This window comes from Amphiura filiformis, chromosome 17 (genome assembly GCF_039555335.1).
Source record: "Amphiura filiformis chromosome 17, Afil_fr2py, whole genome shotgun sequence".
Lineage (NCBI taxonomy): Eukaryota > Metazoa > Echinodermata > Ophiuroidea > Amphilepidida > Amphiuridae > Amphiura > Amphiura filiformis.
In genome coordinates, this window is record NC_092644.1 from 56,057,024 (window position 1) to 56,082,130 (window position 25,107).

Here is a 25,107-nt window from a genome sequence, read left to right on the forward strand (position 1 = left end):
TTGAACTAATTTGTGCTCTTTCTTCCTGTCACTGTGACAGTGTGCCAGGTAAGCCGACCATTACTTTCACATGTGTGTCAATGGTCAGACACTAAAGACTCGTTAACTTTCGTATGTTTTAAACTAATTTGTGCTCTTTCTTCCTGGCACTGTGACAGTGTGCCAAGCAAGCCGATCATTACTTTCGTATGTGTGCCAATGGTCAGACACTTTTAAGGCTCGTTAACATTCGTATGTTTTAAACTAATTTGTGCTCTTTCTTCCTGTCACTGTGACAGTGTGCCAGGTAAGCCGACCATTACTTTCATAAGTGCCTATTTTTGCAAGTTTATAACTTCAGGAATAGAAGTCGTTACTTTGAGTTTCACGGCTAAAGGCGATCGTCAGACGACACGATGGAGACATTTTGGCTGGCCAACAATATCCTTGGAATGGAAGAATTTACATTCCATGGTGTCAACATCTGAACTATTTTTCAGATACGTATTTGTGTAACGTTTTCTGAACGTATTATTCAAACGTTGTCACAAGTTCTGGTCAAACATTGCATCTACGTCAAAACAAAGTCATTACAATGTCATAATGATGTTATATCAACCAAAAATCAACGTCGAAAATAACGTTGTCACTACACGAATACGAGTTCACAGATTTACGTGTTTACAACGTCGATGACAACCTAAGTCCAACGTAAGCGAACGTAGTGAATACGTAGTGTGTTAGCTGGGATAATATACATATCTTACTTGTCACCTATGCACTATAATTTTTGATAAAAAATTGGCCAGGGGTGTAGTACCCCCTTAAGCGACACAAAAGTCACGGTGTATTGGGTGTTTTTATTAACCCAATAGTTTTGTATTTCAAACAAAGATGACAAGCCTATACGCATGATTTTTGCAAAGGTAACTGTTTTAAATAACATGTCGCTCTTCACCTGGATCATAGGTCTACTCTGCGATCGTTGTATTACACAGCCGTGAGTGTCATTTTTCTTACAGGTTCTTCTTCTTCTTCTGTCAACCATTACATTTGCTCTAGCACTCACATGCTTACATCGATTTTGACCTAACTTAGTCACAATGATTTGACCATGCCCCTACATGTCAAATGAAACTCGCGGGTCAAAGGTCACGCAGGGGTCACAGGGGTCAAAAACGTGATTTCAACTAAAAATGCATCTTCTCCCACAACTTACGTAGGACAGCGACCCCACTTGCACACATGCATTGTTATTACCCAATGTCTATGTGGCGTACACAGATTTGGGGTCAAAGGTCATTAAGGGGTCACTTCCGGTATAAAACGAAAACCTTCAAAAAATTTTATTAGCTAAGTAAAACATAGCACAGTAACGGTTTGTTCACATATGATCAGCAGTCACCCAATGTATATGTGGATTTTTTTTTATTTGGGGTCAAAGCTCATTAAGGGCGACCCCTTCCGGTATAAAAAGAAATACCTTTAAAATGCATCTTCTTTCACAAATTATGTGGGACAGAGACGCCACTTGCACACATGCATTGTTATTATCCAGTGTCTATGGGGTGTACACAGATTCGGGGTCAAAGGTCGTTAAGGGGTCACTTCCGGTATAAAACGAAATACCTTCAAAAATTTTTATTAGCTAAGTAAAACATGGGACAGTAACGGTATGTTCACACATGATCTGCAGTCACCCAATGTATATGTGGTATTTTTTTTCATTTGGGGTCAAATCTCATTAAGGGGTCACTTCCGGTATTAAACGAAATACCTTTAAAATGCATCTTCTTCCACAGATTCTGTAGGACAGTGACGCCACTTGCACACATGCATTGTTATTACCCAGTGTCTATGGGGTGTACACAGATTTGGGGTCAAAGGTCATTAAGGGGGTCACTTGAGGTATAAAACGAAATACCTTCAAAAAATTTTATTAGCTAAGTAAAATATGGGACAGTAACGGTATGTTCACACATGATCTGCAGTCACCCAATGTATATGTGGTATTTTTATTTGGGGTCAAATCTCATTAAGGGGTCACTTCCGGTATAAAACGAAATACCTTTAAAATGCATCTTCTTCCACAGATTCTGTAGGACAGTGACGCCACTTGCACACATGCATTGTTGTTACCCAGTGTCTATGGGGTGTACACAGATTTGGGGTCAAAGGTAATTAAGGGGTCACTTCCGGTATAAAACGAAAAACCTTCAAAAAATTTTATTTGCTAAGAAAAACATAGGACAGTTACGGTATGTTCACACATGAATTGTGGTTACCCAGTTTATATGTAGTATTATTTTATTTTGGGTCAAATGTCATTATAAGGGTCACTTCCGGAATAAAACGAAATACCTTTAAAATGCTTCTTCTTCCACACATTACGTAGGACAGTGACGCCACTTGCACGCATGCATTGTTATAACACAGTGTCTATATGGTGTACACACATTTCTGGTCAAAGGTCAGTAAGGCGTCACTTCCGGTATAAAACGATATTCCTTCAAAATACCCATTCTACCACAAAAAGCATAGCAAAGTGATGCCAGGTGGACACGTGCATTGACATTAGCCAATGTCTATCGGGTTTTCATATATTTTGGGGTCAAAGGTGATATGCTTGCCTGGCACAGCGTCACAGTGCCAGGAAGAAATAGCTAAAGAGCATACATGTAAAAGTAATGACATGCTTGCCTGGCACAGTGTCACAGTGCCTGGCATACATGTAAAAGTAATGACATGCTTGCCTGGCACAGTGTCACAGTGCCAGGAAGAAATAGCTAAAGAGCACACATGTCAAAGTAATGATATGCTTGCCTGGCACAGTGTCACAGTGCCAGGATGAAATAGCTAAAGAGTATATATGTAAAGGTAATGACATGCTTGCCTGGCACAGCGTCACAGTGCCAGGAAGAAATGGCTTAAGATCACACATGTAAAAGTAATGATATGCTTGCCTGGCACAGTGTTACAGTGCCAGGATGAAATAGCTAAAGAGCATACATGTAAAAGTAATGATATGCTTGCCTGGCACAGTGTCACAGTGCCAGGAAGAAATTGCTAAAGAGCACACATGTAAAAGTAATGATATGCTTGCCTGGCACAGTGTCACAGTGCCAGGAAGAAATAGCTAAAGAGCACACATGTAAAAGTAATGACATGCTTGCCTGGCACAGTGTCACAGTGCCAGGAAGAAATAGCTAAAGAGCATACATGTAAAAGTAATGACATGCTTGCCTGGCACAGTGTCACAGTGCCAGGATGAAATAGCTAAAGAGCATACATGTAAAAGTAATGATATGCTTGCCTGGCACAGTGTCACAGTGCCAGGAAGAAATTGCTAAAGAGCACACATGTAAAAGTAATGATATGCTTGCCTGGCACAGTGTCACAGTGCCAGGAAGAAATAGCTAAAGAGCACACATGTAAAAGTAATGACATGCTTGCCTGGCACAGTGTCACAGTGCCAGGAAGAAATAGCTAAAGAGCATACATGTAAAAGTAATGACATGCTTGCCTGGCACAGTGTCACAGTGCCAGGATGAAATAGCTAAAGAGTATACATGTAAAAGTAATGATATGCTTGCCTGGCACAGCGTCACAGTGCCAGGAAGAAATAGCTAAACAGCATACATGTAAAAGTAATGACATGCTTGCCTGGCACAGCGTCACAGTGCCAGGAAGAAATAGCTAAAGAGCATACATGTAAAAGTAATGATATGCTTGCCTGGCACAGTGTCACAGTGCCAGGAAGAAATTGCTAAAGAGCATACATGTAAAAGTAATGATATGCTTGCCTGGCACAGTGTCACAGTGCCAGGAAGAAATAGCTAAAGAGTATACATGTAAAAGTAATGATATAACGCTTGCCTGGCACAGTGTCACAGTGCCAGGAAGAAATAGCTAAAGAGTATATATGTAAAAGTAATGATATGCTTGCCTGGCACAGCGTCACAGTGCCAGGATGAAATAGCTAAAGAGTATACATGTAAAAGTAATGATATGCTTGCCTGGCACAGCGTCACAGTGCCAGGAAGAAATAGCTAAAGAGCATACATGTAAAAGTAATGACATGCTTGCCTGGCACAGCGTCACAGTGCCAGGAAGAAATAGCTAAAGAGTATACATGTAAAAGTAATGATATGCTTGGCTGGCACAGTGTCACAGTGCCAGGAAGAAATAGTGAAAGAGTATAAATGTAAAAATGATGATATGATTGCCTGGCACTGAGCAGTCTGATACATTGACACACATGAAAGTGGGTTGCCTGGCACACTGTCGTAGTGCCAGGAAGAAAGAGCACAAAAGAGGTACAGAAGCTAACTTACACACCGTCACAGTACCGGGAAGAAAGAGCACAAAAGAAGTACAGGAGATTAACATGATTAACAAAGTCTTTAAGTGTCTGACACATTGACACATAATTAGCTTGCCTGGCACTGTGTCGCAGTGGCAGGAAATAGCTCAAAACAAGACATTCACGTAAAAGTAATTACGGAAGTTAACGAAGTGTCTGACACATTGACACACAGAAGTAATAATGAGCTAACCGGGTGTTAATGTGCCATGAAAGAATTGCCAGAACATACGAAGTATTAATGTTTCATGTAATGATATGATTGTCTGGCACATTGTCACAGGACACGGAAGAAAGACTTACTTAAGTTAACAAAGTTTTCAAAGTGGCAAACACATTGACTCACACATGAAAGTAATGTTTAGCTGACACATTGACACTTTAATAACTAGTGAATGCCTTGTCTGGCACACTGTCACACGACATACCTTTAATAATTTGTTTTTAAACTATGATGTTCCGTAAGGAGCTATAACTCCTGTATTCTTTGACTGCATTATCATTTTCAGTATGCTTTGCTGTTAATTGATACAGGTTCACATTGGGCATCGTACTTATGCTTACATCATTGACATTAACGTCATGAACCAATGATAAGAGCATTCTCAATCAAATAAATTTCGTGCTCTCTTACACGAAGGATATCAAGTACGACTCCTAATTTTATACCTAAGATATTGTTTTGATAATAAGGCGCGTCATTCAAATACAAAGTAAGGAGGCGTGTCAAGTATACCTCCGATCAACATTTTATTTAGGCAGTGGTGTAAAACATATCTTTCAATGGACCAACATATAGCATGACACCTCAGTTTTCTGCACAAAGTAGCATGAAACTAAAACCCCACTTGAAGTGCAATATCTCTTTGCCTTGGAATTTTCTACTGTCAGTCGAATGCTATATATGTAAGCAGAATATGTGACACGATCTGGTCCATGGGGGCCAAAGGAGGCATTTCTGAAAACTGAGTTACTACAATTATTACATTATACATACAAAAGTCTATCATTTACTGAAAACACCAAAGGTCTAGCATACTTCCCAGCAAACACAAAACGTTTTCGACATCATCCGCAAAAGGTTATAAAAGGTTGTCAGAAAACGTTTAAATGTCGGGTTATATAAAGGGTATATTAAGAGTATAAAACGTTTTCATAACCTTAAAAAACATTTTCTGATAATCTGCTGCTCAGCAAACAAAAATGTTTTACAGAAAACGTTTAAATGTCGGGTTATATAAAGGGTATAAAAACGTTTTAATAACATTCCAAAAACATTCTTGAAAACTTGATACAAAACATTCTAAACAGAATGTTATTTTGGGGAGTTGAAAAAATATTTTGCGAAAAATGTTTGCCCAAAATATTTTCAATAACGTTTAAAAACGTTTTCATGACCTTTATATAACCCGACATTTAAATGTTATTAAAAGGTTTTGAAAAAACATTTTAAGAACATTTCTGTGTTTGCTGGGTTCAAATATTTTAACATAATGTTATTTAAGTATTGACACAATATTTGGCAAAATGTATGCAAAAATAGTTTGCAATAACATTTTTGAAAACATTTAAAAATATTGTTGTAGTGTGTTTTCATACAAAACGTTTTAAAACGTTATCATGACCTTTATATAACCCGACATTTTAATGTTATTAAAACGTTTTACCTAAACCAAATGCCAAAATATAACTTATTTAAAACGTTTTAAAAACGTTTTTGTGTTTGCTGGGTTGGTTCTAAAGTTATGAAGTTTTTTGATGTCTATTTTCTTATGTATTTTATTGTTTTTTACTCCATATTTCTACCTTTATCTCAGTTTCAAATTTGCCGCCTTTGGCCCCCATGGACCAGATCATGTCACATATATATGGTCGAATCCAACGAAAAGTGTACACGGCATGTTCAGGGCCATAACTTAAAAGTATTAATCAATTGGCATTCGTTTTTGTATTGTGTTTATTCGCCTTGATCATACGCTTCGCGCCATATATAATAAGACCCCTTCTGTGAAAAACTTAGACACAGAGACCCCAAAACATGCTATTTTTACCCATTTAAAAAAATATTTCTTAAAGTATTTTCAAAAACATCTAAATCAGTTATGAAAAGAAGTCATTGGATTGAATCTAAATTGATTTCCTGAAAGGTGTGTATTCAAAGATTGCCCGTTCAATTTTTCACATATTTGTACATAATTATGAATTTTTGTGATAATTTTTTGAGTGGTATTTTTTACATTACCTACGAATACAATTTTTCACAGCACTAGATATAACTAAAAAAAATGGAAATCACTAATAAATGCGCAATTGATACAAGCTTTGATATGTCCAATACTGAAATGCATTGCATTCGGACATCTTTATTATTGTGTTTAGCTGCCAGAAATTCTAAATGGCACAAAGGTAGGTTTGGTAAAAAATATGCATTACCTCCGAATACATGTTAAAAGCTGTGCCATTTCCACAAAGTGAGAGAATAGTAAACAATAGTTAAGCAATAGGTGCAGGGTAATACACTCTTTATTTCTACCAAGTTTCAATAACCTGCGTTTAAATATTTCTGAGATGTCAACAATAAAAGCAAGTATTCGTAGGTAAATTTCGGTATCCGAATGTTACCTACGAATACACTTTGACATCATGACAGTATTGTGAAACACTGCCATTCATGCCAATGCCCATATTGGTACATAACGAAGGCCTGTATGTTTGCTATCAAATCATATGTCAATGAAAGTTGCGAATTCACATACATGCCCACCATGCAAAACTGAATACGACTTAATTGGTGAAAAATATGTATTGAAATAGACGACGGTCTGCTCATTTGAAAGAAAAATCAGATTCAAAGAAGATTAGAAGGGATAAATACTTGGATTTGTCAACTGTCATGTGTGTTTCATTTTAAATGTTTACCGACCTTCTGGTTTCTGAGTAATTTGTGTCCAGATTGATTTATTCGAAGGTAACTTTTGACGTTTTCGCTAAGGTTACCTACGAATACCATGGAAAAAACGACTGTTCTCATTGTCTCATGATCTAGACAACACATTGATGGACCCTGGTATAAAGCTAATTGTAGTTGCCCTCAAACGAAAGGCCACAAGACGTAACTGACTCCAAGATGGACTTCACAAGTCTGCAATAACGGTTTTAAGCGATTTGTGTGCAATTAAGCAAAATAAAGTCACTTTAGTGCCTTTGTTTCTTACTTCAATCCTCTTTCAACCGCTGTGAACCGACATTATTAATACATGATAGGGTCTAAAGTATCAATAAACGCACATAAAGAAAATAATACATTCAAAGTGCTTTATAAAATGAAGTTTTGATTGCGATATCCACCAAAAGTCTAATTCTTATCTACAAATACTGAAATGTTACTTACGAATACAGCATAATACATGACATTTGTAATGAAGTGTCCCTACCAATAGAAATTAATTGTCAAAAACTTTAAGCGGTACCCCAGGACACTATTATTACCCATATACGGATTCATTCAACAATTATTTATTATGTAAAATTGCTGATTAACTACTTGTATATCAAAATGAAGTGGTCAAAATCTTGCTAAAAGCATCAAAATATTTTTGATCTAAGGTGATAGCATTTATTCATTTGGACGTACCATCTGAAAGAGATCTAAAAACTACCATTTTATTAATTCATTACCATAATAGCAAAATTTAAACCTATAAACTCAATATAGATATTGTTAAATCGCGCATGTTACCTACGAATACCCGGGTTTCTTCACCTTTTCATTGTATAAAGCGTTAGGTGTATGCATATAATTCCTAATATTCTTGAAAACATATATCATACTCGTTCTTATACAATGTGTAAATTGATTCATACTCATTTGATAAATAAAATACAGAAACTGACCTAAACTTCATTTTCAAAAATAAACTAGCATAAATTGACTAAGATCATATTGATCGTGTTATAAAAATAAAACAAATATTTTCTGGTTGAGCTAGCATTTTCCTGACACCCTGTGGTCTACATTACACGAAAAAAGCGTTAATGGGAATATTCCATTTGTTTTAGGTTGATTAGTATTGCGATAGTGAAAGCATCCTAGTGGTATTCGTAGGTAACATTGGGTTTTGATATCACATTTACTATCACACGTCCTGGATTTATTTTTCAAGATTAGTAATGGCACTTTTGGTTCCTATAAGGCCAATATGTCATCAATCAATGGGCAAAAGGAAAAAAAATTGTGGAGGCATTTTTATTTCGGACTTTTATTTCTGGCCCGTGGACACTTTTGGTTGGATTCGACCATATATATAATAACGGTGACAGCAACATATGAGACTCTACAGCCTGAAGTTCCAGGGATACGTCGAGCTGGTCGATTTCAAGTCACCAGACTAAAGACTCCAGAGGCAACCCGTTACCCAACATATCACAAGTAGCTGTGAACTTGCTTTCATAGAATAAAGACACAGCTTATTTTACTCTGAGATTTGTTGTCTCGTTTGCTACTGAGTTATATTTGAACTTGCCTTCAGTTTTTGACTTGCATTTGTTTTTAAACTACAGCGTGTAATTTTCGCTCTCTGATTTAATATTTTATTGTTTGTCCCTGAAGAAGAGCAGTATATCTGGTGGAAATGTCGGTTTAATTTTTTGTTTGTTTGATTTTTTTTTTGGGGTTGGTTGTTTGTTTGTTTGCTTTGTTTGTTTGTTTTGTTTTGTTTTTGTCTGTTTGGTTTTGTTTGTCTGCTATGTGCACAGTGATTTTCATCACTTCCTTTTGTACTGCTAAATTACTTTTGTACTGTTTTCCTGACACTACTGTGGGCTCTGGAAGTGGCAATATTTGGCCATCGAACTTTGCCTGTTTTTGTGCCTACATTGGTTGTTTGGTTTATCCTGTCTGCTTATCCGCACAGTGATTTTGAACTGGTAATTTTTGATTCTCGAACTTTACCTACTTTACTATTGCTTACATTTGCTGTTTTAGCCCTCCCCCCCCCCCCCACCAAAATGCGTACCGTCTAGTCTGTATTTTACTTGTTTCCCCACGTCAGTTTGGTGTACCTTGTTCTTTTTCTTTCAAGTTGTTCATATATTCAAGGTATCCTCTTGTATCATTTTTGATCCTAGATGTCCTCGTCAGTTGGATTCACCATTACCCACTTTATCTTATTGACTTTTGGGGATTGTGTGTGCGTGGGGGTGTTTGTGAGTGGTGTGTTTTGTTGTTTTTGCCGCTTTTGATGGGGTCACTGATCAGACTTCAATTTATGAGTTGACAGTGCTAGATCGTGCACCAACTCCTTTGTAGAAATTGGCTTTAGGCAAAATTAACTCATTTTACATTCAAAATTCGAAATCAAAAGTTCTGTGATTTTTCACTCCTACAAAGGTTTCTGGTTTCATGTGAATGTCTTATTGAGGACATGAAATGCTATATTTATAACATTCTTCTCTTCAGTTTTGCCTTAGGGACATTCAGTGTTCGGTGCCCTGGTATTTCTAGACATTCGTACATGAGACCGTTTTTTGCTGCATATAGCTATTGACTACACTATTAAAAATGTCCGGTTGTTTTTTTATTTGTTTGGTTTTGGTTTGGTTTTTTTACGGACGACCGCTTAAAAATGTTGTTTCTCCGTTTTAAAACAGAAAAATGAAAAGAAACATTCTGTTTAAAAGACAACCATTCTGTTTAAAAACAGAACATTGCTTTCAGCCCAGCCGGAAAGTATTTCTAACAGGCTGACCTTTTTCTGATCTCATCCTATTTATTTTTTCTGTATATGCACGGTAAAGGAACACCAAACTGTTAGGTTCCTATATAGTGTTTTTAAGTCAAGTATTCTTTTTGAGTAATCTCACTGATTTCCTTAAAAAGAATTTAGTTCAGTAAAAGTGAGATTATTTGTCGAACGTTACCTGTTAACTTTCGTATCTTAATCCTCATATCTATAACTTGGCGTGATAGTATAATTTACACTGCTAATACACCGGAAATTAAGCATAAGCTTCTATTTTTAAATAAAATCAATGAAAATATGAAATCAATACGAATCATAAAATCACCATTAATCTCTATCGTGCTGCAAAGCATGCAAATCCTAGAACTATGAAATATTAATAGCCCAAGCACTAGAAAGGGGATTTTGATTTCTTAAGCCCCATTCCATATTTACCAAGTATACCATTCCACATGAATGGCAAATAGACAAAGACGCAAAAGAATTAAGATAAATTTTAATGATTTATAAGATGATTTAATTACGGAAAAGAAAATATAGAATTTTGTTTATCGTAATTTAATACTCAGAACGATACAAACTAGACTGAGTCATAATACAAATCGCTTGTTTGTTGCCTATAGAGAACTTCCGTGTTTGAAACTCAAGAAGCGTACCCATTCAAGCTGTAGTTTTTAGCCATCAACTAGGTAATGGTCGATTAAGAGAAGAGAATTAGCCACTTCAATTGTTCACATTTTGTTGCGGATATTTGAATTTCTGCTTTTTGTCACTTAAATATCAAGCTGAGAATATCGGTACGACTTAAATTCAAAAGAAATAAGACAACGATTTTAAGACATAAACTAGATCTACAGATGCAAACTAATTGAGACTTTAAGGGAAGATTGATGTCATTTACGAAAAGCAAAATATAGAGCGTTAGTTGTCCTATACAGTATTATAAAAAGGTCAGGTCAGAATGATACTAACTAGAGCAATGACACCAATCACCTGTTTGTTGCCTTTAAACATGATAAAGAAATTACGTGCCCGAAACTCAAGACGTATTTGCATTCGAGCTAATGTGGTTTAGCCATCAGCTAGGCAATGGACGATTGAGAGAATATGTTTAGCCACTTAAATTTTTCACATTTGGATGAGGATATTTAAATTTCTGGTTTCTTTCACTGAAATAAAAAGCTAAGAATATCTGTAAGACTTACAGATATAAAAACGTTTTAGCGACTTTAAGACATGAACCTGCAGATGCAAAATAATTGAGACAAAGACTTTAATGCTAGGCTGATTTAATTTACGAAAAGTAAAATATAGAGAGTTGTTTATCGATGTTAAAAGGTCAGAACGATACTAACTATAAAGTGATGACAAAAAATCACTTATTTGGTGCCTGAAGAACTTGTCTGAAACTCATACTGTTTGTATTCAAGCTAATGTGTTTTGTCCAGTTATGGTCAATTAAGTGAATAGTCTATGTTTTTAGCCACGTTCATATTAAAGCAATTTTTAAAGCTAGTGTATTTGAAACTAATTTGATAATTTTTCACTTGTAACATTTTGTTGAGGATATTTGTCTTTCTGGTTTCTGTCACTTAATTATCAAGCTCAGAATATCTGTAAGACTTATGAATGCAAAATAATTTAGGCAACGGGTTTAAGACATAGACCTACAGATGCAAAAGAAAATAGGATAAAGAGTTTAATGATAGGTTGATTTAATTTACGAAAAGCACAATATAGTGTGTTCATACACTCCTAGATAGTGAGAACCAATCAGAGCAAACGATAGTATACGAGGTGTGCATAAATATTGTATAATTGTACGGAGGTACACTCCGTAGTTCGCGCATTGCGGATGAGTGTTTTTTTTCTTGCGAGTTGATGCATTTTATACATTTGTTTGCATTTTCCAACATTTTTAGTGAAAATTTTGTTATAAAAATAGCGAAAAACATGGTATTTTTTCTCGTGCATGAAATAGGTTAATATTAAAATGCGTATCACTTGTTGCTCGAGAAATTGTACAAAAAACGAGATGTTGATGCCTCTACTGATGCCCCTCGTCCCAACAAGTGATACTCATTCATTCGTTAAAAGTTCAGAAAGATACTAAACTATCGGCTTTGTTGTCCGTAGAGAACTTGTCTGAAATTCAAGAAGTATTTGCTTTCAAGCTAATGTGTTTTGTCCAGTTATGGTCAATTAAGTGATTAAATTAAATTATGTTTCTAGCCACTAGTGTATAATTTTGAAACTAATTTGGTAATTTTTCACTAAGTAACATTTTGTCGAGGTTTCTGTCACTGCAGTATTTTCCTGAATAAATAACGAATAAATACATAAATAAATAAATATCAAGCTGAGAATATCTGTAAAACTAATACAAATGCAAACAAATTAAGACAACCACTTTAAGACATAAACCTACAGATAAAATAATTGAGACATAGACTTTAATGCAAGGCTGAATATAGAGTGTTGTTTATCGATGTTAAAAGGTCAGAACGACACAAACTAGAGTCATGACACAAATCGTTTGTTTGATGCCTATAAACATGATAACGAACTTACGTGCCCGAAACTCACGACGCGTTTACATTCAAGCTAATGTGTTTTAGCCATCGGCTAGGTTATGGTACATTAAAAGAGAATGTTTAGCCACTTAAATGTTTCATTAAGTAACATTTTGTTGAGGATATTTGATTTTCTGGATTCTATCACTGAAATATCAAGCTGGGAATATTTGTAAGACTCACGAATGCAAAAGAAGTAAGGCAACGAATTTAAGACATAGACCTACAGATGCAAAAGAAAATAGGGTAAATACTTTAATAATATAGGTTGATTTAATTTACGAAAAGCAAAATATAGAGTGTTGTTTGTCGAAAGTTCAGAACGATACTAAACTATCGAGGAATGACAAATTTGTTTGTTGCCTATAAAGAACTTGTCTGAAATTCAAGAAGTGTTTGCTTTCAAGGTAATGTGTTTTGTCCTGCTATAGTCAATTAAGCGAATAGCATATTGTGTTTCTAGCCACTTGCATATTTAAGGTTGGTCTTATAATTAGGGAAATGTTTGGGCCTCATAAGTGCTAAATGTTTTGTTTAAAGTATGCGAGGTCAAATTTGGGCAAAATTACTCAGTTTTGGAGAAATTTAAAAAAATGTTTTGTTTTACTACTAAAACTTGTTCGGGCAACATAACAAATAAATTCTTCAGCATTTTTGTTCTATTAATATCTAAAAACTAGAAATAAATATTTAGGAGAAGTTTTTTTTTTAATTTTTTTTATATCAACTTCACCAAAAATGGTTGAAATTTGCGGGTTGGTGCATTTTATATATTTGCTTGCATTTTCCAACATTTTTGTGAAACTTTTGTTATAAAAATAGGGAAAAACATTTTTTTCTAGTGTATGAAATAGGTTAATAAATGCGTATCACTTGTTGCTCAAGAAATTGTACAAAATAATGCACGCGTACTGAGATGTCGATGCGTCTAATGCACGAGCCTCACGTCCCAACAAGTGATACGCATTCATTAAGGTTGGTCTGAACCCTGGAATTATGAAAACTTTCGGGCCTCATATCTGCTAAATTATTAGTCTAAAGAATATGAAAGTATACATTTTTAGAATGGAAATGACTTGATTTTGACCAACTTTGAGAAATTTGCACTGGTCAAAAAATCATAAAAAAGCCAGATTTTCGCCCAAATTTTAAATATTTTTGGTGAAGTTGGTCAAAATTCAAAAAAATGAAAAAACGGTCCCTAGATATTTTTATCTAGTTTTTAAAAATTAAAATAAAAAACATTTTTTTGCCAAACAAATTTTTTGTTACGTTGCACGAAAAAGTTAGGCCAAAAAACCCGTTTTTGGGGATTTTCTCCAAAAAGGAGCATTTTGGCCCAAATTGGACCTCACAGATCAAGTCATTTCCATTCTAAAAATGTATACTTTTAGATTCTTTAGACTAATAATTTAGCAGTTATGAGGCCCGAAAGTTTTCATAATTCCAGGGTTCAGACCAACCTTAACCGATAATTGTTTGTCGATGTTGAAAGTTCAGTTGGGGTTTGCTCATAATATCATGTGCGTTACATATAGATCTTATATTGATGAGGATGAAGATGTCAATCGGTTCACCCACCTTTGAATTTATATCACGTTTTGTTTTTAATATTATTCTCTTCACAGAGGGACTAACGCCACGGATGATCTTTGACAGAACGGTGTACGCAAGGCAACTCAGTGTTGTGGAAGCACATGGACTCATTCTATTCAGAACAGACAAAGGTAAAAAATGTATAATAAAAGTAGGTATTGTTACGAGATAGGAAGACTCAAGGCCAAAATTACCTTATGAATATTTATTAATTAGAGCAGTATACAACATAAGATCAAACAAAAATTAAGCTTAATATTACTACCAGGATCTCTTTTTGCTATGGTTACTTAACTAAGCCTGTTGATCTTGATTGGCTGATGTTCTAATGAGATTCCTTTGATGGTCTCAATGTCCAAAATCCTGTCTACCCAAGGGAAACCCTGGTCTACCACAGTCTCGGTCAAGTCCTGAAGATTATAGTTTCACTATTCTAGCTGCTCTGCGAGTGCTTTTCAACTGGTCCTCTATGTTGACCGTAAGCTCCTCTCTCGGAGATCACTTGAGCAAGCTATCTGCTCCACTTGACAGTCATATAACACTATATGGTAGTCCAGCAAAATACCACAGTTCGTTGATGGAGATATTTCAGTCTGTCACTTCTTTGAGTTGACAAGACAATAAAGCACTATTGGCTTTCACTACCGCCTTTAGCGTATTTTCTCCTCTCCAACACACAAGAACCGCGAACCAAAGTTTGAAGACTTCACTCAATTATGGTAACCTTTGTACCACCACTGGCTAACATAAGTTTCACCGAGTTCCCTATTATAACTCTATACTGCTGCTCTTGTTTAATTATTCTCCAGGCCTTATACTTAGTATATTACAGCACATTACATCATTTCTAACTATAGCTCATTACATCACCACAAGCCAATCAGAATCATTAATCTGTACAGATGGTTACGGTAATAGGGCCAACACTTTATCTACCAGAAATTTCAACAAGTAACTATGTGAATTTCTTGTTCACTTTACTAATAGCATTTCCATTGCATTTCTAGAACAATCGTTGTAAAAAATGGAGATAAATACCAGAACAAGTGCAAACTAATGTCTGATTATTAACTATATAACTTTTGATAAATATTATGGAATATTTTGGGCCACATAACAGTATATAATATCCTCCAAACCCTGTGTTTTAGGGTTAGGATTAAGGTTTGGGATTGTGTCTGTTTAGGGTTAGGATCAGGTTAGGATTACATTAGCAATATTTAGGGTTAGAGTAAAGTTTAAAGGATACGGCTTCGAGTTCAGCATAAGGGCGAGGGTTAGGTAGGGTTGAGGTTAGGATTATTTTTAGGATGCGTCGGGTTTTCTAGGCGTGTTATAGTTATTCCAATACGGTATATGATTTAATGTGAAACTTGTTACAAAAAGGTAACGACATTATGAAATATAGTCTATAGAAAAAAGAAGAGTTTTAAGGATATCCTAGCTTTACAGCCCTTCTGACAGAGTATTGGAGACTTTTTTATTCATTATATTTTCACATCGCACAAGCTGAAAGTGTATTATGTGTTTTTCTTAGATCTCTAAAAACAGAACCATAATGCTACCTTTCAACGGATTATGTTACTTTTGAGTTTACAAAAGCCTTTACGAAAGTGAGTACTTGGTCAGTGTCAAGTTGTTGTTTTCAACAGTCACTGCTGCAAATAAGTGGACAATTTTTGTTTTCTAAGCCTCTGAATGATAACAATTAAAAGGGAATAATTATGTAAATTGATTCCACCCTATAAAGACTTGTTTCCTTTTTAGGTTTTTTTGCTATTCAACCACACATATATCATCCTTTTTACATACTATTCTAATAATGCGGTTGAATAAATTATCTATCGATTGATATTGTTGCTTAAATTAACCTTTAAAACACAGAGTAAGTCATAATATTTTGCTGCTCATTACGATCTAAAAGGTCGAAATTATCTTCCACAGCACTGTGCTTCCAGACAGATACACAATTAGAACACTGGTCTATTCAAAACAAACATGACAAATGAATCATTTATTGAAAGTACAGGATGATTGGAGAATAAATAAAACATGAATTACTGACAAATCAAAATTACCATCGTATCACAACAGGATATAACAATCTTTATACAGTGGATAATATTATTTTAACAAAAGTCTTGTTCTTATTGATGATCAGTTTCGTTAGGTCCAAGACAATTTAATTATTCATATCTCATTCTTTACGTCACGTACATAATCCTTGAGCAGGTGATAATCTCTAAAACGGCATTACTTGCACCAATCACTCATTCCTTCAGGAAAGGTTTCCACTCTGTTCCCATTAACAGATGTGTCATTTCATAAACCAAAGTTCAGCATGTCAAAAAAAAAAGTAATAAAGATCCTTTTTTGGAAAGATGTGCACTTTTATCGTAATCCACAATCTCCTTCTTTCAGCGGTCAAATTAGTAGCACCATTCAGTAACATATGGGCACGGGGTTTTCCATATGATATCATGCAATAATTACATTTTAAAATCTGGGGAATCCCAGCATGTTATAATTATAAATCTGGGGTATATAAGAGTACGTCACAGGTGTAAGTGTAACTTTTACCAAATATATACCGCAAATGTATTTCTCTCCGGTCGCATACCAGTTGCGGGCAACTTTGCTGTCCGAAATGTAAAGTTCAAAATAACCACACCTGTGAAGAATACCCTCACATTTAATATGAATATCATTTACCCACAATTGAGTTAAAACTTTCCAAAAAAATCACAATACCAGGTACTGGCTAGGTGCCAAAGACTTTTAACCCAAATCTAATTGTTTTTGTATGTTTTCATAATTTGAATATATCCAAGTCAATTGTAACGCAGCTGTAGACATATAATATAATATAAATTGATTTTACCTTTTTGTCACGTATTTTTAAAGGACCTTTATTTTGCTTATAAATAATATTAACCCAATTCAGTATTTGAGGCGAGCCATTGACCCAAATAATACACAAATCGATGACCGGACGCACAATGCCTGCATTCATGTGCTTTCATTCTACCTTTAGACATGCGGGTATACTCTAAGTTATTTTTACTGGGTTGTGCCACCCGCCGGAGCATCAAACCTCTAAGTTTTCTAGGTAGTTCTGCCGAAAAAGGGGACCTATTTGGTTAAAGCCATATTATAACATTTGCTGAGGAAGACGAAATTGTACTTTATTAAACCAATATACCCTGCAAAAATCAAGACTCTAGGTGCTGTAGTTTTGTCAAAATCCAAGATTTTGAATAAAACGCCGGATTCGGCGCTTTATTATTACGATGGAATTATTAGTCGAACGCATACACGATGTTCATAACACACAGTACGTACACGGCGTGCGGGACGGTGATATACACAACAAAGGGTCGTACCACAACATGACCGAAGGAGTGGTACGTATTGGCGACATGTGCGCTGGTAGTAAATTCAATTTTCTTTGCTTTGCCGTAGTTGTTCGGCTCAAAAATAAAAGGGGATATATCTGACAGTAAAAGCTGACATTTTATGGCAAAGAAATGCTAATATATTTTATTTGAAAATGTTATAATATGGCTTTAAGATATACTCTTGTTTTCTGCAAATGATGAACCCTGTTTCATCAATTTCACATTGTTTGTACCTTAATTACTTAAAATTATAAGCAAGTATAATACTTAAAATAGTCCGGCGGCTAGTGGGTATGACGTTGTTTTGGTGTCGATAGTTTTGTTTTTGATGTATATTGCTTCTCAAGACCACCAACTTCAAAAATAAGTTTACTGTAACTCTGTCAGCATTGAGCATTTTGAGATATGGCGGGTCAAAGGTTACACAGAGGTCAAAATTCAAATTGCTCAAATGCTGTTGAAAAGTTCCCCCAAATTATTCCTTATGTAATGGCGATCCAGAAAGGTCAAAGATCACCAAATCCTGAAAAAAACTCGTCTTCTGAAAACAGAATAGTTTGCCATAGCTAGGATGATGTTCGTTACTATGGCAACGTGGTGACAAAGATCAGTGTCCATTAAATCATATATAGACATGGCCCTTTTTTGCTATGTTACCATGGTAACCCATGTAAGGAAGCATCACACACAATACAAACTATTATTTGTCTGGATTTTCTATGATGTACAATTTGAGTCTATTTTGGTGAAGATCGGAGCATTTTTGAGGTTTTGACCCCTGTGGAGGTCAAATCGTGAGCTTTGACCTTTTTGATTATAACTCCAGAAGGGTATGTCACAAATAGGTAAAAGTATATTTTCTTCTGGATTGCCATGACAAGAGGAATAATTTGGGGAACTTGCGATTTGGTAGTTCACAGCATCTTGCGAGTGGTAGTGAGCTTTGGCAAAAATTGCATTGATCATTTCATAGCGAGTGTGTAGAAGAATTCAAATATCACAGATGTACTTTTGTAGGTCCTGTGGTTCTTGAGTTATGTTGTAAAGAGGGCTGAAACAACAACACTTTTGTAAAGCATACATAACGCATTAAGGTTACGCAGGATTTTGAAATTTTGTGTAGGCAAATTGGCTGCACGTAGCCACCTAAAATATTTTGTTTTTCAAAAAATAAACATGGCAGGCCTAAAAATCATACTTCATCTTAAAGTTGACACTCTAATGATTATTATTGTAATACTTTTAACGTCATAGCTCATACACAAATGTACTTTGTAAGTGTTTCAATTTGTGTTCAATTTCATGAGAATGAGGTTTTTTGGGAAAGAGGCCAGGAAAATATGGGGAGAGGGTCCGATTTCATTGCGATTTCGGATATGTGTTACAAACAAACCAATAAAATAATGTACCTATTTATTCTTTCGATAGGTCCTCCTGATTTGAAACAGTAAGCTTACATGTTCACAGAATGTCAATGAAAATGATGGGGTAAATGTCGTCTTTTTGGCAACAACAATATTAATTTAGTGTGCCACTATATTGACACAATTATTCCCTACATTATTTCTTTGAAGTATCAGCTAACACATGCATATCAAAATTTTATGAATCAGCTACTGGAAACATTTAAAATAATTTATTTTATCTCAGCATATCAGGCCAAATGGTCCAAATGGAGTTTTGAGATATGCACAAATTTAGTTTCAAGTACTCACATTTTCTGCTATTTCACAGTATCAATTCACAATCCCATAATATTCCAGGTGCAGTGCTCCTGTATTACTACTGATAGTCCTTACTGCATGGGAAGTATCAATTGATTTTCACAAAACTTGCAGAAATTGACAAATTTCTGCCAAAACTTCCACACTATCTATATCATGTTCAAACCATGTGCTAAGTTGTTTACAATGCTAGTTAGTGTTGCCAGGGCCGAGGTGATAGTACTTATTTTATAGATTTTGTCTAGTATAGTGCTGGTTGAATACTCATGCTCCACTGTGCTTATCAGGCATGAGAATTTTCAGTTTAAAAACTGAATTCAGTTTTTTTTATAGTCAAAATTTCCGCAACTTTATTTAATTTCAGCCTGTTTTTGGTACTTTTTGCCCAATTTCACGCGCATTTTCAGTTTTTTCAGGTTTTTTTAGGAAAGTGCAGTCTCATGCCTGGCTTATGCTTCAGTGATTTTAGAAATCAAATGAAAATGATAGGGTTGCCAGTTCATGCACTGGAATAATAATCACTATAAGGGGGCACATCACTAAATAAATGTCCCATTGAAATACATGTGAAAATACAAGAAAGTATAGGTGCATAATAATTATGAGTCCTGGGGCTGGGGGAGGGTAGAATGGGGGAGGGGGGAGCAGTTTGTGGCTTACAGAAACATTCAAATCTGCATCATAATATCTAGGCCATTTTAGTTTGCATATTGGCAAAGTTAGGCTGGCCGAGAGCAGGGCCAGGGGAGGATGACAGAAAATGTTGGCATACCTTTTAAAATCTAACCCACGGGCCCCCCCCATGTATATTTGGGATTCCCCCTTCCAAATAAATGATAGCCCCTCACACCTTCTCTTTCTTCCATGAGTTACACCAAATGCGGAAGGATTTAGTGTCGTGTCCCCTTAAAACAAGAACTGTCTTTAAAAAAGAATTAGTGCTGTGGGATATCTAGAGCAAATATTGATATACAAAAATAATTTAAAAAATACTTTGTTGATACAATTTTTTCAATCTACATCTCTGAGATGTTTATATATACATATACTTCATAAATAAAAATTAAAAAACAAAAGACAAGTTGAGTGGAATTTTTACCCTACGTAACCTTAACAACAAATCAAGCAAGTTTTCAAATTATATGATTTGTAGAATGAACTGTTGCAAAACATCAAAGTGTGATATAATATCAATAATATATTGATGCAGATAATGAAAATCGATATTTATTTTGGCTGCTTCGACCAACAATAGATCGCGTCACCTTAAAAATCAACACAAGCGATGGTCGGACTCACGGAGTCACGTCGTATGGTACCACATTTACCTAAAGTCATTTGGTCGCTCTGAGCGTTTTAACAATCTCGAAGCCCGATTGATTTTAGGTATACATGAATTCTCATGAAAGGATGGCACTTTCAAATATGGAATAACATCGGTCATTGAAACCTTAACAATTAGTATGCATATGATATTCAGTCTGCGACCTGAATCTCCAGATATGAAAGGAAATAATATCAATTAGTCTGAGGTGAAGTCATGAGAGAAATGGGTTTGAAATGTCAAGTTTGGTAACATTATACAGAAGTGGGCGTCCACTGAATTCAAGTGTTGCATCTTACGTCCCTTAGGATAGTAAATCGCACTATTTTGATATATGATACAATAAGCAGAGAATATCTTCTGTATAGAAGAAAGGCGTACCTGCAAATTGCTGCCATATTTAGAATATTTTCAATAAAAGTAACAATCCTGACTTTAATTTGGAAAGGACTTAGGTTACATTTTGACTATACGTTAACATCAGCATTTTGACTGAGCCAATTCGTAGGGAATAAACAAGGAAATTGGTTAAGGCTGCCTTTTCAGTAAGTGTAACACTGAAGTGAAATCTATACAGGTTGTGCAATTTATATTCTGAATAAACAAATGAAAGCAATTAAAAGATTCATGCTTTATCCAAAACCAATTAAATAAACAATTGTAAATGAGTTGCGTGCCTCTTCTTTTCCTTTACTGAGGCCTAGCTACGCTAACCCTAACCGCCTGAAAACTACAAAAGACCACAGCACAAAACTACTGCGAACACTAGCATCCCACGTGATGCGATTGTACAATCATCCGAGCACACATACATACAAAAAGCGTTCCGAAAAAAATTTTTTTCTCCTCATCTTCTTCCATCCTTCCTTTCGTTCTTTCTTTCTTTCTTTCTTTCTTTCTTTCTTTCTTTCTTTTTCTTTCTTTCTTTCTTTCTTTCTTTCTTTCTTTCTTTCTTTCTTTCTTTCTTTCTTTCTTTCTTTCTTTCTTTCTTTCAGCCTTCCTCATTCCTTTCCTTACTTCCTTTACTTCGCCCAAAACCAGAAAAGGCACTAGTGTTAAAGCTAAAAAATTGTTCATTTGAACAAAGACTATTACTTGAACATGATGAATGCAATTTCTTGAGCAAATAAATTATCACTTAAAAGAAACCCCAGTGGCCACAGGTTAGGATTTCGACGTTGATACAACGTTGTATCAACGTTGATGTCCATTTGCAAATACAACGTGATTTCAACGTCGAAATCGGACGTTGATACAACGTCGATACAACGTCGAACTTCAATCTGTGTGCCCACTGGGACCATTATTTGAAAAGGTGTAAAGCCGTAAGGATGAGCGGTGCACCCCGAGAGAAGAGTGAAGAGGAGATCGAGAAGAGGGGCGATAATAATCAAGAAATATCGTAGGAATGGCACGTCAATGTAGCCATTGAATATAGGTATCATAAGTGTTTACCGATATAAGGCAGCTACAGTTTTTGTGCACATATATATATGAACTTTTATTACGCCATAATGAACTTCCACGAGTCAATACCTTGCTCGGTAACACGTAGCTTTAATTCCTATCTCTTTGTTGTTGTTTTTTTCTTCTCCAGGAAAAGAAAGTCGTGTTTATGTTTTCAGACTATCGGATTTTGAAGGTGAACAAAGCGAGCACATTGTTAGAACAAAGAATGACTGCAAGGATCATAAGTTGGAGCGCACAAAAGGTACTCCATCTAATGCCTGTCATCTTATCTCTCTTTATATCATATTTTAGCATCTTGACATTTACCGTAAGAATGGGATTTCCCCTGTAAATTCAAACGTGAAGCGTATATCTACTGTGACCTAAATTATTTTGCTACGCTCAATTAAAATAGTAAATACGGTTTCTTTTTCATACGGAACAGGTCGGTCAAGGATATAATAAACCTTTGGACCGCTTTATTTGATGTTTAAAATGTGTAAAACTATAAGGGATAGCCCAAAAGTTCAATGAAGTCCTATAAAACAAAACCTCCTTCCTCCCACCCTTCATTTAACGTAAGTGTGAAATATTGACAATTCCAATCTGAAAAGGTAAACTTTAACCGAAATTTTATTTTTTTTACCAACGTAATCAAGTACTTTTTGAAATCGCTTTTGAAACGACTTTTGTTTATAGTTCGTCATCAAACTTTTGGTTTGTTCCGTAATTACAAACTATAATCAGCTACGGTTTATTTTGCCAGCGAATTGGTAATAATTCAACACGTACCTTAACCTTTTGCAAACTTCTTCATGGACTCAAACGAAAATGCATGCCGCTTTAATTTGAGATCCTATAAATTAAAAAAGGTTAAGACAATATGATTCTGGGTTTCTTCTTTACTAAATAAATCATTTACGTTCGTGTTACCTCCAGGATGCAACTCCTTCGCGTTAAGTCGACCAGGCGGAAGTCATCTTCGGATGGTGGTAGCTATGGGAAAGAAGTTGATCCTCCTGACATGGAAACATAGTGCTGCCTGGACTGCCTGGTGTATGGCAGCGGATACGGACCCTGTGGAAGGATTTCAATTTGTTAGAGTAAGTTTTTTTTTTCTCTTTTTAATATTTAGTTGATTCATTTTACATGTGCAACATGTTTCAAGCCGAATCATAAATAACTGAGCTCATAATAATCATGATAATAGGCATATAATTATTGTTACGAGTCGTACTGGACTCAAGGCCAAAATCGCCTTTTACCCGAACTCACACGAATGCACAACACAAATACACTGTTTCATTAAGCTAACAAAATCTAAGTCTTTAATTGAAAGTAAAGATATGATTGGTACAATATATGACAACAAATGCATATACAAAAATAGTCACCTGCCTGTGTGAGAGATTATGATCACGTCTTCCATATTTCCCCGGGTGTATGGATTTCAACTGAAATTGCCTATATATGGTCCCTTATTGTACAAGAAACCCAGCCCAAAACTCATTTTCTGATCCAAATTACACAGACATTATATTTCATCCCAGAGGATGTTCAGGTCTTGTTTAGCTGTATAATATATATAAAAATATATAAAATATGATATAAAATCTGATTATAGAGCTACGTGTTCAATGTACCACAATGCAGTGCCCTCACCAGGATTCTTTCCGAGGAAGAATGTGGGGGAATATAAGTGAAATATGGGCAAAATTTTCACAGACCACTTAACCCCTGCTCAGCTTGATAATATGTTTTGAAGCAATTTTATTATAGACTTATTTGTAAACAATATTTCACGTTGTACGGTTACTGTTTTTCCTCATTTGCAGGAATTGTGTGTTGGTGACGTGCCTTGTGTGATGTCGCTAGTAGACGGTGGTCGGGATGATAATCAGATCTGTGTAGGATACCGACATCAGTTTGACCTTATCAATGAGAAAAATGGAGACACATTTAGACTACACCTTGTAGATACCAATAAGGTATGATTAGGAAGAAGAATATCAAACAGTAGTAGCATCACACACCGACATCGCCTGGCTAATAATTACTTTGTCAGCAGAGATACTAAAATAAATACCCGGGATCGATACACGTGAATTTGCTATGCACGAGTTTGATATGAGAAGAAAATATTTGGATACCGGGGTAGAAAATGATGAATATCTCCCGTAAATGATTTCGTATAAAGAAACCAGATGTAGTTCCTTGCACTTGAATATATATTTTGAACAGATATGATAGTCGTTAGCTTGCGTCTTGAGAGAGTAGCTTGCGTCTTGAGTCAAAAACTGACAATAATTCTGATTTATATGTGCCGAATTATATAGCGCAGTGTATAGGCCAATCGTGGAGGTAATCTAAAAGCATATGACCTATGACGTACCATGCTCGACTGACACACAGCGAGGTCAGTCACCGAGCTAATCGGGGCTATTGTCAGTAGCCTTAGTCAGATGTCCTTCGGCCCATTATGCGACTCAAAACTATTAAACAGGTCGATACAAAATGGCCATGGCGATTTCTGCCATGAAGATATCGGGGCGATGACACTGTGCATCATAGCTAACTGCCAATTTGGCATTATTATTTAGCGAGTTTGTTGACACCATTTAGCTCATCTGCTTTATCAGATAAAACCAATAGTACTGCCAATGATGTAAACTACACACTTTTGGTCAATAGACCTAGGGGTCATTTGAAAACCCAATAACTTATTTATAAACCATTATCCTTACACTTACCCTAAACTTTGACCTAACATTAACCTATAAGCCTTAATCGTAATGCTAAACCTGACCCTAAAGATAGCCCTGACTCTAATTCTAACTCTGACCCTAACTCTAGCCTAACACTAACCCTAACTCTAAAGCTAACCCTAACCTTATCCCTAACCCTAACCTAAAATCCCCTAAACCCTAACTTAAATACTTTTCAGACAAATCATGCTATTA

At 35.6% G+C, this 25,107-nt stretch overlaps 1 protein-coding gene across 1 annotated transcript in view; it reads left to right on the top strand.

Annotated features, from left to right (window-relative positions):
* The window catches only part of LOC140138019 (GTPase-activating Rap/Ran-GAP domain-like protein 3), a 238,967-nt gene that overhangs the window by 207,282 nt on the left and 6,578 nt on the right, over nt 1-25,107 (top strand). The window contains 4 exon segments of the mRNA XM_072159850.1: nt 14,285-14,383; nt 22,296-22,409; nt 23,087-23,250; nt 23,983-24,135. Coding sequence (XP_072015951.1) covers nt 14,285-14,383; nt 22,296-22,409; nt 23,087-23,250; nt 23,983-24,135 — 530 coding nt within the window.